Genomic DNA, 13,655 nt, shown 5'->3' on the forward strand with positions numbered 1-13,655 from the left:
AAATTCACCAAAATCCAAACCTTGAGTGCTCAAGAAACTTTACATTGCAGGTTATTTCAGATTTTAAGTTGTTCAGATTAAATTTGTTATCTTGTTTGTTAATATTGATAATCACGGTAGTAGGCCTAGTTAAATGACTCTTTTAAGAATATTCCTGTAGCATGGAAAAGCATGGTTTACATAGAAGGTAGATACATAGTAGAGTTGATCTTCCTGACCTCCTCATCTGACTGGACAGGACTGGCTGTGGTTAGTCTGTGTACATGGACTCCTGTCAACCTGCCTCATCTCTCTTTTTATTCTTGGAGAAATCTGGGCCTCTCAACAAATAAGTCATAATGGCCAAGAGGTATTTTCAGACCGTGTGGGAACCGGCCTTATGAAAAGCTTGTCAGGACTGTGCCCCAGAAGCTGTGCCTTACTGACACTTTGGCGTTCGCTAGTTGAATGTATCTCTTTTACACAAGATACTATTCTAGATTTTCTTGAAGAAAATTAAGCCTCAGCTTTTTTGTTGTTGTTGTTTGTTTGTTTGTTTTTGTTTTTTTGAAACAGGATCCTTCTCTGTGTAGTCCTGGCTGACTTGTAGCTTAACTCTATAGACCAGGCTGACCTTGAACTCAAGAGGTCTGCCTGCCTCTGCTTCCCGAGTGCTGGGATTAAAGGTGTGTTGCTACTACACCTGACCTAGGTTACATCTTACAACTTTAGAAGGCAATCTGCAATATGTAGTTAAGTATATTTTTATTCTCATTTTACAAGGTGAGATTTGAAAGTAGTCTGTTGTAGAAATGTGTGGACAATGATTTTTGCCTTTTTGTTTTATTTTTTACTAATTTTTATCTCACATTAAAGAAGTATTTAAATTTATGAAGTTACAATTCTTTTAGTGATAATGTTTTATTATAATGTTTTCTTTCTAACTTTGAAGGTGTTGGCCAAACCTTTAGATCTTCAGGATCAAGATCAACAAAGTCTGGTAATGCAGGTCTTAAAGCTGGTCCTCAGCTGCCTGAGCTTTGACTTCCTGGGCAGTTCAGCAGATGAATCTGCGGACGATCTTTGCACAGTGCAGATTCCAACAACCTGGAGAACAAGTAAGAGGAGGGAAGGAAGGGTTAACATGAGAGAAGGTCAGCGTACAAGGTGCAGAATTAACCTGGCCTATGCTGTAGCACTGCTTCATTCTGAGTGGTCTAATTTAGAACAGCTACTAATACTAATACAGTAGTAGAATGCTTTGTTCAGCTCGTATCATACTAACAGCTATATTCTGATTTCAGGAAAACAGACAAGTTCTAGAGCCACCTACATAGGCAGTAGAGAGGTTCTGACAGTTACTCAGAGCTCTTGTTCAGAGTTCCTAGGTGAAGGAATCAGAGTAAAGGCCTCAGCAGAAAAGAGCTGGGGTTTAATGTGTTACAGGAGGGACACCCAGAAGAAAGCAAGATATTTCCCCTACATTGCAAAAAGATAATGTCACTAAGGTGCCTGAGGGCAGATGTGGGGTAGGGGCTGGAAAGTGAGCATCAAGGAGATTTTATTCTGGTTGGATCTTCACCTGTGCAACTGAGAGACAAGCTGACTGCCTGGTACTGTGGGCGGACCTCTTCCTTCTTGCAAAATCAAGCTAGAAAAACATCAGATTTGGGTATATCAGATAGAGGGTTAACATAAAGGTTTTTTTTAAGGAATAAAAGATTAATAAACATGGGATTTAGCATTTCACATCTTGGTGGGGTGATAATGTCATAAACTGACATGTCTAATAAAAATTGCAGGCTAAAAATAAGCATGTACACCTGAGTGCCTATAAAACTCGACTCAGTGTGGCTGGAGGATTGTGTTGGGCTTGCTGGCTGTAGTATTGTAGTGTTGTTTTTACAAGAGATCACCAGTGTGGTGATTAGCTCTTGTAACTATATGTGAGTCTATAATTTATTAATCTTAGAAAGTTTAACTTTTTAAAAAGTTGGATACAAGGCAAAGACTAGAAATAAACTTTAAAAGGGTGTACTTAATATCCCTAGAGATAGAAATAGGGTAAAGCATTCCTGAGACAAAAATAGAACATTTGCCACATAATTTAACAATTTAGTAATAGCTTGGAAGAGGAAGTTAATGGAATTTACAAAGTAGAGTTTAAAAGGCAAGATGTTTAATAGAGAAAGTACATGTAAGAAAATTAGAAGGTGAAACCACACAGTTGGTATTTGACTATTGGTAGTTCTAGAAAGAAAGAGTAGGAAAAAACAAGGAAGTTAAAAACCCAACAATGTTCTCATCAGTGAAGATGGAATATGAATAGAAAGTTGCACCAGGTACCCAGCATTATGGGTAAAAACAGATATGCACTAGTTTCAGATTTATGAAGTCCCAGGAAAAACGACTTGCTGTGCATGAGGAAGAAAAAGTCCCTTTCCATGGGTGTGAATCTAGAGTGGCAACAGGCTTCTTAGTAACAGCAGCAAGTAACAGTGGGTTAGCAGCCTCAGACCTCTGCAGGATCTCAAACTGGAGATTATTAAAAGCAAGATACTTTTTCAGACATGCAAGTCCTTCCAAATTTCCCCCTCAAGTACTTGCTTTCAGCAACTATTTAACATATGCAAGAAAATAAAAAAACAACCCTTCAAACAAGGTGACAGTAAACAGATGTAAAATGGAGACAGGATGTAACAAAGCGCCAGCCAGTTGATCAGTGACAGGTGTAGCAAATGGAAATGGTGTTTGGTGACACTGGTTGTATGGAAATGTTGACAACTTTTTTTTATTTTTGGTGAATTTGTCAAAACATTCAGCAAAAATTAGTGACAGATACATACAACTAAGCCAAGCTACCCTGCTTAGCTTAAGTACAGAGATCATTGTGAGATGATGGTAATATTCTTCAGCTCACCTGTTATTCTTTGCATGGTTACTAATGTAAACACTTTAGAATTGATTGTATCCCAGGTTATGTTTGTAGTGGGGAAAGGACAGGATGGATATTTCAGAGAATGTTGGAGATGGGATTGCAGAGTAAGTTAGTTTGGTTTGTTTTTTGTTTTGTTCCCCCCCCCCCCCCCCCCCCCCCCCCCCCGAGACAGGGTTTCTCTGTGTATCCCTGGCGGTCCTGGAACTCACTCTGTAGACCAGGCAGGCCTCAAACTCAGAAATCTGCCTGCCTCTGCCTCCCAAGTGCTGGGATTAAAGGTGTGCACCACCACTGCCCAGCACAAAAGTAAGTTAAAGAACTAAAATCTGTTAAGGTAAGGGTTCAGGTGGTGTCAGATGAAACTGTATGATGACTATTTTTTAATTGTAAATTTATAAATGGGACAGGACACAGCTGCTTTTTATAAGCTTTCTTGTGCTACTTATCCCTATACTTAGTGTTTTAGTGTAAATACAAACATTCTACTTAGAAGTGTAGATACACTGGGCAGTAGTGGTGCATGCCTTTAATCCCAGCACTTGGGAGGCAGAGGCAGGCAGATTTCTGAGTTCGAGACCAGCCTGGTCTACAGAGTGAGTTCCAGGACAGTCAGGGATACACAGAGAAACGCTGCCTCGAAAAACAACAACAACAAGCAAACAAAAACAAAAAAAAAAAAAACCCCACAAAAAACCCCAAAAGATGTGTAGATACTGTACAGAACTAAGAGCTAGCATTTTTTTTACGTCCATACTGTTTCATTTATCAAAGGAAAAGAAACCCTTAAGAATCAAAATAGACCAGCTGTAAGCAGGGTGTGGTGGTGGATCCCTTTGATCCCAGTGCTCAGGAAGCAGAGGCAGAGGCAGAGGCAAGATCTCTTAATTCTAAGCCAGCCTGGTTCATAAAGCATGTTTCAGACAACCAGGGATACATAGAGATTCTTGGTCTCGAAAAGCCAATATTAAATAAATAAGTAGCCCAGCTACAATGAGTAGCCATATGTAAAAGTCTTGACATTCTTATGTGTGTGATAATCTTTTAGTGAAATTAATGGTGTTAGAAAAAATCATCTTTTTTTTCTAGTTTTCCTGGAACCAGAAACATTGGATCTTTTCTTCAATTTGTATCACTCGCTCCCACCATTGCTGTCTCAGTTAGTAAGTACAAGTTGTCTGTTAGCCCTCAAAGATAGAAGACCCTCAATAGTTGGTTGTTACCTTTTGCACTGCTGGGAAATTGAACCTATGGCCCTGCACCTTTGATGTTAGTGTGATAGCTGAGTGCCATGTCCAGCTTCTGGTTTTGCTTTTGGATACGATCTATTGTATAGCCCATGCTGCCTTCAAACTTGTCTTCCATCCTCATCCTCCTCAGTGCTAGGCTCAATCTTGTCCGTGTGGTTCTTTTCTAATCTGAAGTAAGCGTAATATATATCCACTTCAAAATTCTTATGCAATTAATTGAGTTATATTTCTCTAGTGATTCTCTCACTTCTGAATGTATTTTGTTAAATTTACATATTTGTTAACAGAATTTGTTAACAGTCAATTAATCACTGTGTTATTAAGCTCAGAACCAGTAACTGATCTTGGCTCTAGCCAAAGCCAGGACAGTCTACCAACCTGTACCTATATCTCACTTCCTAACCAGTACTCACCTTGCTCAAGTCCAGCACGCTACTGGGACCGTCCTTCTAACCGGCTCTAACTCTTCTTTACCTGCTTGGCTACATTCTTTGACTGGCAGTCTCCCTCAGAAATCTCAGAGACAGACAAAGGCGACCACTCACTCGATTGGTGCTCATCACTCTCACATGCTCAATTTAAAAAACTTTCTTGGGCTGGAGAGATGGCTCAACGGTTAAGAGCACTGGCTGCTCTTCCAAAGGTCATGAGTTCAATTCCCAGCAACCACATGGTGGCTCACAACCATCTGTAATTGGATCTGATTCCCTCTTCTGGTGTTTCAAGGACAGTGTGCTTATATACATTAAATAAATAAATAAATATTTATATATATAAAAAAACTTTCTTTGTTACACAGAACTTTGAGACTGTGAGCATCATCTTTGTCTTTAAGGTCTTTAAATCTTTAAGATCTAGCAATGTTGGAAAAAAAGTTTAATATTTAAGCTACTAGAAATTAGAGAATTATGTCTCTGGAAAAGTGTTCCAGATTTAAAATGCATTTGTTTAAATGTCGCTTAAAAGGAAGACTGTATTACTGTACTGTTGAGCTGCATCCCTGACCCACCAAGGCTGTTCTTGAATGGAGAGTTCAAGGTTTTAATCTGAGCCTCTTTGGGTGCTTATCTGAGATTGTGCCTTATTTTTTTTTTCTTTCAACCAAGAAATTGCTTTTAGTTGTTTAAAAACCATGAAGTCATATGATTATGTTTTGGTATAAAGCAAAACTATACTCATAATTTAAAAAATGCAGAAGAGAATGTCTGCTTTGAGATAACTAGCCTGCTGTCTTGTCCTGTGGTGCTTATCTTACTTCCTGCTCACAGTGACCTTGCAAGGTTAATAATACTTTCCTCAGTAGGTTGACCTGAACAGAAAACAGACCCAAGTGTCTAATTGACTTTCCCCAGGGCAACAGAGTAGATGTTGGCATTGAGATTAAAGCTCAGGCCTTTTTATCTCCCAAATTATGCACTGGTGTTTTGCTTTGAATATACTGATGATTTCTAGTCCTGTGCATTAGAGTTGTTTAAGGAGGATAGTTTTTGGTTTTTAACAGTAAAGGAAGTCAGAAACTGGAGTATGCTCCAAACAGAAAAATTTCCATGTTTGTTCACATTCTTATCCTTATCACAAGATTCAGGCATTTTATATGAAATCTCCTAATAGAAATATTTTAACACTGGCAGCTAGTAGTAATTTTAGCTGGCAAGTAAATCTATGAGCCAGATTAAGCACATGGATCAGTTTGTCTTTAGATGAGGTCAGAGTGCTGTTTCAGTTAGGAACCTAGGCAATTGAAGTGGCCTGGAAATTTAGGGAGATAACTGGGTCAGAAATGGGACCTTCAGAGAGTTACTAACTCTTCACCAGCATTTCCCAAACTCCCCTATAAGATACTTCTGAATGGCATAGAATAAGTACTTCATGACCAAACATATTTGTTGTATGCCTGATTCAGTGAAGGATCGTTTCTCATTTTTAGGATCCATAATACATAATTTACAATACTCTGTAAAGATTATTTTGTTTCTGACAGCTAGTTCATTGGTTCATAGACAGAATGGGTATCTTAAGCAGCTGGGCAGTTTCTGAATATATCCATGTCTAGCACCTGCTTTGACAGATTTGGCATAGAGAGCTTACAGAATACATGTCTCACAGTCAGGAAGAATAAAGGGATTCAGCAAGAGGGAGAGGGCAGATAGGGTGCAAATAAGAACACAGTGACACCCCCCAATCATGAGAATGTTACAATGAAACCCTCCGTTTTTCTCCTTAAAATGTCCTTTGGTTTCTCGTGTGTATGTGGTTGGTGTGTGTGTGTGTGTGTGTGTGTGTGTGTGTGTGTGTGTGCTCACACTTCTCTAACTGTTAATCTTAGTTTCTTGGGACAGTGTCTCTCTGAACCTGAAGCTCCCTTCTTCTTTTGACCAGAATGGCTGTCTGCCTATCTGTAACACAACACTGGCATTACCAGCATATGTGGGTATGTCCAGCTTTGTATTCAGATGTTCATCTAAGTGTCATTACCCACTGAGCCATCTCCACAGCCCTTGAGGTTCCTTCCTTTGTAAAATGCATATCAAAAGTTAAAACAAAAATATTGAAGTTTTGAAAGCCAGATAGAAAAATGCAGTCTCCAAGCTAAGGAGTGTGAGGAGAGATTTTTAAAAACAGCCGAAGAACACCTTTAAGTGCTGTTTTAGTGTGGGGCAGAGGCTTGTGGATGGTGGTAGTGGACATAGCCACTTTTAAAATTAAAACAAAATAATTGTGTTGTTTTTCAGGCACTTTCATGCTTAGTTCAGTTTGCTTCTACAAGAAGATCCCTATTTAGCAGTCCTGAGCGTGCCAAGTACCTTGGTAATTTAATTAAAGGAGTAAAAAGGATACTTGAAAACCCCCAGGTATTTATGAAATAACTTATTATTTAGCATATAGAAATTATATTTCTGCTCATTGGTATATAATAAATTTTTAATATATTATGTTTTGGGAAAAATTAGTATTATATTCATCTTCTTGAGGTCTCATTTGCTATACTTACCTTTTTTAAAATGAGAGTATTCCAATGTAGATTTGGTATTTCTTCTCATTTTTTTTGCCTTTGTTTTAGGTGAATATGAATAGAAGTTATGTGTTGTGTTATGCTTCAGTCTTTTATCACTGTGCTTTATGCCCTTGCTTGTACTTATTAAACTGCTGAGGTGATTAAGGAGTGTATCTGCTTTTTGCAGTAGGAGACAATTTAAACTTAATTGTTAATATTGAAATACATTGCTTTAAATTTTGAAATAGTGTGTTTTGCCCTCTTGTGGACACCTGGCTTGTAGCTTTAGAAATAGACTGTTAGCTCCAGCGCTTTGGTGTCAGAACACACATGCAGAGACATTCATGAGAGGTGCAGAATGTCTAACGAGGATTGTAACACCTTCAGGTCATTTTTTTCTGGCTTAAAACATTTGTCGTTGAGCCATGGCCTGTAAACACATGGCAGCTTCAAGAGCTGTCACTGTGTGCGCGCCTCAGTTGAGGGCAGTTGGGGCCATCAGTGATCTTTGTATGGACATTAAGTATTCTCACTCTGCAGAGGCATGTGGGTGTTTGGGTTTTGCTATTGTTGTTTATTTTTCTGGCAATTGAAGAAATTTTTTCATTTAAATTTTTTACAGTATTTTTTGTTTACTTGAACAATTTCATGTGTGTATGTAATGTATCTTGATTATGTGCAACTCAAATAAATACCCCCCTGCCCACATTCTCTACAACCCAGGAGTTCTTAGGTGAAGTATCTTACAATATATACCTTTGTATACGTTTTCAATGTTCAGGTCTCCTATCCACTCATTTTGCTCATAGATGGGGCTTTACCTTAAAACCAAAAGTTGTTTGTGTGACTTACTATCATGAGCTATATTGTGGAAGCTACTTGGCCAATATAAAAGTCAGTCTGATATTTTAGAATCACAATTGTGTATGAAAAGACCTGTTCTAAGATGTACTTTTGGAATTTGTCCTAGATAATACATACTATTTTTTCCTAGAGCCCCCATTAGTACAATTCCTTAGATTCTTTATTAGTATTCAATCAGTTCATTTAAAATGTGGTCATATGCCAGCCATTCTGCAAAGTGTTTAAATGTAGGGGTAACATGTGTCTGGTATTCTAGCCACTCTAGGAAGGTCTTTCTTGGTTTGTTCCCTTTTAAGTTCCTCTAAAAGTCACCTGTCACCTACATGCTGTTTCCTTCACTGCAGTAATTTATTTGAATGCCTTGTCATTTAGAAACAGGACATTAACTTGGGACTACAGAACACAAGTAGTTGAATTCAAATATTTTTCTGTGATTTTTGCTTGTGCACTTGTATAATGTACACACACACACACACACACACACACACACACACACACACACACACACAGGCTTTTTGTTTAACAAGTTCCCAAACACATCTTCGTCATTTTGGTGCGAGGCAGCTTCTGTCTACTTTAGATTCCTTACTGTAATTGACAGTGCCACTGAACTTAGCAGGGTGCACCCATTATGATACTGTTATTTTACCTACCCATTTGCCACAGTAAGTGCCCATGAAGACCAGGGTAGTAACAAGAATACTTGGGAATTTTCATCAGTTTCTTTGAAAAGTCTTTTCTTTTGTATTTTAATTTAGGGTTTGTCTGATCCTGGTAATTATCATGAATTTTGTCGATTTTTGGCTCGTTTAAAGACAAACTATCAGCTGGGAGAATTAGTTTTGGTGAAGGAATATGCGGAAGTTCTTGGATTGATTGCTAATTTCACTATTACTAGCCTTCAGGTAAGTATGAATGTGTAATCTAGGTTAAACCATCATTTTAAAGCAATTTCTTGGTAAAGGTTTGGTGGAGATGTTTTCTTTTTATCAATACTTATTTGAGTTCTTAGGGAATTATTCTTTACAAAGTTTTTAGGTATAATAGTCATTGCAACACATAAAATAATAAAAATTGATATTCTGTTTAAATTTCTAGTAATTAGTGAGTGATGCGAATCTGTAATCAAATCTATGTAAAGAAAGAAATGAATGCTTTTATGGATTGTATTATGGGAAAATTTTCTTTGGAAGTTGGTGGGAAGCCCTGTTCCCATTTGATATCAGCTCTTGCAAAATATTTGTGTTATAGATTTTAAGGAAATGCGGAAACATTTTAGTAGTCGTTTAAAGTACGTGGCACAGTGAGAGATTTTTTAAAATACTTCTTGGATTTATAAAATTTGCTAATTTAACTGAGGTTTGTCATCAATAAAAGTTAATTTTGTCTGTGCTTGGAGATGTGGCTTGGTTGAAAGAATGCTTGCCTGACAGCCGCCACAGGGCTCCAGGTTCTGTCCTGCCAGAATGTACTGAGTATGGTAGTGTATGTCTGTAATAGCAGCACTCAGGACGTGGAGGCAGGAGAATCAAAAGCTAAAGGTCCTTCTTAGATACATAATGAATTCAAGGCTAGCCTAGGCTACATGAAGCCCTTGTTTTAAGAAAAAAAACTAAACAACAACAACAACCCTAGTTAATTTTATCTGTAGTCACTTTGCTCTATGATTTTTAGTCTAGAATGCTATAATGCCATTTTAAATAACATTTGCTGTGTTTCTTTGTAGCATTGGGAGTTTGCCCCCAACAGTGTTCATTACTTATTAACTCTGTGGCAGAGGATGGTAGCATCTGTTCCTTTTGTGAAGTCAGCTGAACCCCACTTGTTAGACACGTATGCACCTGAAATCACAAAGGCCTTTATCACGTCCCGATTGGACTCTGTTGCCATTGTTGTGAGGTATTGAAGTATTAAATGTTTTATTTTTATCTGTCTCATCTTAGAACTTTTAAAGATTGAAGTAAAGTGTTCAGTGTTGCTAGTGAACAGTTTCTAAGTTCTGACGAGTATGTCCAGCTGTGTAGCCACCACTGCTGTCATGATATGGGGCATCATTACTATGGTCCCATCACCTAGAGACACTTGGTCCCTTTTTAGTTAGCACACAGCTCTGACAATGACTAATCTTTTTATTTTCCTACAAGTTTTGCCAATTCTAGGGTATTGTACAGATGGAAGCATCAGTATTTAGCTTTTGAAGTCTAGTGCCTTTCATTTGGCATATGCATTTGGAATTCCTCCATGTTGTCTCAGGGGTTCCTTCCTTTTCATTGCAGGGTAGACTCCCATCTGTGACTGTATTTGTGCACCCACTTACTGTTCATGACATTTGGGTTGTTCACTTTTTTAGCAATGGGAATAAACTGCTGACATCATTGATGTGCACAATTTTATATGAATGTAAGTTTCCATTTTTCTATGTAAAATACCTATATATGGGTTTCCTGGTGGCACGGTAAGTATGGATTTTCTTTATAAAAAGCTGCCAAACTATTTTCCAAAGTGTATGTAACATCTGCTCTTACACCTTTATATGAACACCTAAGTTTGATCGGCTCTGGACTTACTTGCTGGCTGTTGCTGGTCTGGTCTGTTTTATAGTATGTCTAGGAGATGTGTAGTAGCATCTCATTGTGGTTTTCATTTATATCCCATCAAGGAGTCATGATACTCATGACAGTGAAGGTTGTTTCATATGCTTATCTGCTGTCTACATTTCTTCTTTGGCCAAGTGTCTGTCAAATCTTTTTTGCCGCAGGGCTAAAGAGAGCTGAGTAATTAAAAGCACTGGCTTCTTTTTCAGAGGATCCAGGTTGTATTCCTCAGGGTTCGCAGCCACATGGCGGCTCACAGCTGTCTGTCTGTAACTCCAGGAAATCTGAAGCACTCTTCTGGCTTCCGTGGGCAGTTAGGCATACATGTGGTACACAGACACACACAGGCAAAGCTCCATATACATAAAAGAAAATAGAAGTAATTTTTAAAAAATCTGTTGCCAACCTCTTTTAAAAAGTGGGTTATTTCTTTAGATTAAGATTTTAGAAGTTTATGCATTGTGTTCACAAGTCTTAGAGACTTACATAGTCTTTAAGTTACATTTGATGAACTCCGCTTACTGTTTTTCTTCTGTGTATATGTCTGCTGCTGTGTGTAAGGAAGTTTTAGCTCATTCTAAGTCAGTGCTTTTCTTTACTCATCATAGTTTTAAGATTTACACTTAAGTGTGTGATCTGGTTGAAGTTAATTTTTGTTCTGAGTGTGAGCGCACCCATCTGTACTCCCAGCTCTTGGCATGCTGAGGCTTGAGAGTCACACACTCTGTGTAATAATGCATGGAAGGCCAGCCTACGTTACTCAGGAAGATTCTGTCTCAGAAAGGAAAAATTGAACAACCAAAACCCCAAGTTTGTAATTATGTTGCATGTGTAATATGTATATATTTATCTTTTTGTATCATGTTAAGTCTAGGTTCTTCTTGTCATCTTCTTTACCTTGGATCACCAGTTAGCGACCATTTATGGATATAGACTGTCCTTTCTAATTGAATTTCATTCACATTGTTGTTAAAATTAATCCACCCCATGTATATGGTTCCATTGAAACCCTATTCTTACTAATCTATGTATCTTTCCATCTGTGCCCTGTTTTAGTTACTATACATAAAATAAATATTGAAACCTGATAGTGAGTCTTCCAAGTTGGTTTCAGTATTCAGAATTATCTTGGTGAACAAATCACCTTTATTTTTTTCTCCATGTAAAATTTAGCATTAGTTTTACAGGCTCTTATTTTATTTAAAAAACGTATTATTGTATGGAGGAGAGTACATGCCTAGCACCTGTGTGCAGGTCAGAGGACATTTCATGGGGTGTCTGCCCTTCCACCTTTACTTTCAGAGTTCTAGGGATCAAGGGCATGTCCTCTGGTTTTGCCATAAGCATTGAGCTCTGTGGCCTAGTCTTGAAATTTCTACAAGGAAATACCTGCTTTGTTGAAGTTTTACTGAACATCACTTGTTAATCTGGGAGAAGAACTGACATTGCGGCAGTGCAGGGTCTCTGGTCAGAGGACAGGGTGTATCTGCCCTTGTGTTTGTCTAGCTCTCTAGTTTCCTTTTATGGTACTTTATAATTGCAGCTTTTAGATTTTGAGAATATTTAGTTAGATTTAGTTAGTGCCTTTGTATTATACATTTATTTATTTTTACATATTTACTTTTGAGAACAGTGTCTCATGGGCTCCAAGGTAGCCTTTAAATTTACTTGTAACTAAGGCTAGGCTTCACCTCCTAAGCCTTCTGTCCTTTCTTCATGAGTGCTTGAGTTAAGGCACCCTACTTACCATGCTATTTAAATCATGTGACACTGTTGTTTAATATTCCACTTTTATTTTCTTTGTCACATTATAGGGCAGCAGGTTTGTATTTTGAGCTAGTTTGCTATGACTTCAGTAAATTTACTTCTTAGTTCTAGTAGATTTCTCTGTGTGTGTGTGTGTTAATTTCTATGTGCATAATCATGTCAACTTCATATATGGGATTTTATTTTTTATCTTCCAAATTCATTTTTCATTTATTTCTTGGTTCATCATAGCATATTTACATTGCAAAGTTTCTGTGCTGTGATTAAGATGTACCACATTGTAAGCGAATGTCTTTCATATTTCAGAGATAACTTAGAAGACCCCCTGGATGACACTGCTACCGTGTTCCAGCAGCTGGAGCAGCTGTGTACAGTCAGCAGATGTGAATATGAAAAGACATGCACTCTTCTTGTACAGCTGTTTGACCAAAATGCACAGAACTATCAAAAACTTCTGCATTCTGCTTCGGGGCTAGCTGTTGACATGGCAATTCAAGAAGGTCAGTGTGAAAAAAAATAAAAATAAAAAAGTGAAGCTGCCGGGCGGTGGTAGCGCACGCCTTTAATCCCAGCACTTGGGAGGCAGAGGCAGGCGGATTTCTGAGTCTACAGAGTGAGTTCCAGGACAACCAGGAATACACAGAGAAACCCTGTCTTGAAAAAAAAAAAGAAGAAGGTCAGTGTGTGTTCCATAGTTGTGAGCAGTGTGCCACAGTGAGTAGAGCCCTTAGTCACTGTTAGAACCCTGCAGTAGGTCAGGCGTGGTGGTGATGCCTTTAATCCCAGCACTATGGAGCAGAGGCAGGACGATCTCTGTGTTTGATTCCAGTCTGTTTTGAGGTAAACTAATTTTGTTTCTCCCATTGTCTGTTTAGTCCCTTTTAAACCACTGATTGTATTAATCCATTTGGTATTTTGGTGACTTGACTATTGATCGTTAATATTTTTATGGGACACACAGGGAACAACTCAGCATGGACTCAGGAGGAACAGCTGTTGATGACCCTCAAGCAGACAGTGTGATGTCATTGTCTTTGAAGTAATATTTTTTCCTTCTTTTCAATAGTAGACTGGACACTTGGCTAAAGTCAGCCTGTAAAAGAAGCCTAACCAGACTTTGTTTTTATTTATGTATTAGTCTTCACCGTAGCTTTTAAATTTTTCTCCTTATTATTTCATCTTTAATCTTACTAAGGGAGAGTGCACTTTTACATTCCTTTAGATACTTTCAGATAGATAGCAGGAAATACTTGTTTTCAGATTTCTAAAAT

General features: G+C 38.1%; 1 protein-coding gene across 2 annotated transcripts in view; it reads left to right on the plus strand.

The window, feature by feature from the left end:
• Positions 1-13,655, plus strand: part of Ranbp17 (RAN binding protein 17) — a 277,019-nt gene that overhangs the window by 29,617 nt on the left and 233,747 nt on the right. For both annotated transcript variants that reach the window (XM_034507004.2, XM_034507005.2), the window contains exons 7-12: positions 932-1,097; positions 4,004-4,077; positions 6,897-7,016; positions 8,782-8,928; positions 9,750-9,922; positions 12,691-12,884. In XM_034507004.2, the coding sequence (XP_034362895.1) occupies positions 932-1,097; positions 4,004-4,077; positions 6,897-7,016; positions 8,782-8,928; positions 9,750-9,922; positions 12,691-12,884 (874 nt within the window). The remainder of the gene's footprint in view (positions 1-931; positions 1,098-4,003; positions 4,078-6,896; positions 7,017-8,781; positions 8,929-9,749; positions 9,923-12,690; positions 12,885-13,655) is intronic.

Source organism: Arvicanthis niloticus, chromosome 6 (genome assembly GCF_011762505.2).
Source record: "Arvicanthis niloticus isolate mArvNil1 chromosome 6, mArvNil1.pat.X, whole genome shotgun sequence".
Lineage (NCBI taxonomy): Eukaryota > Metazoa > Chordata > Mammalia > Rodentia > Muridae > Arvicanthis > Arvicanthis niloticus.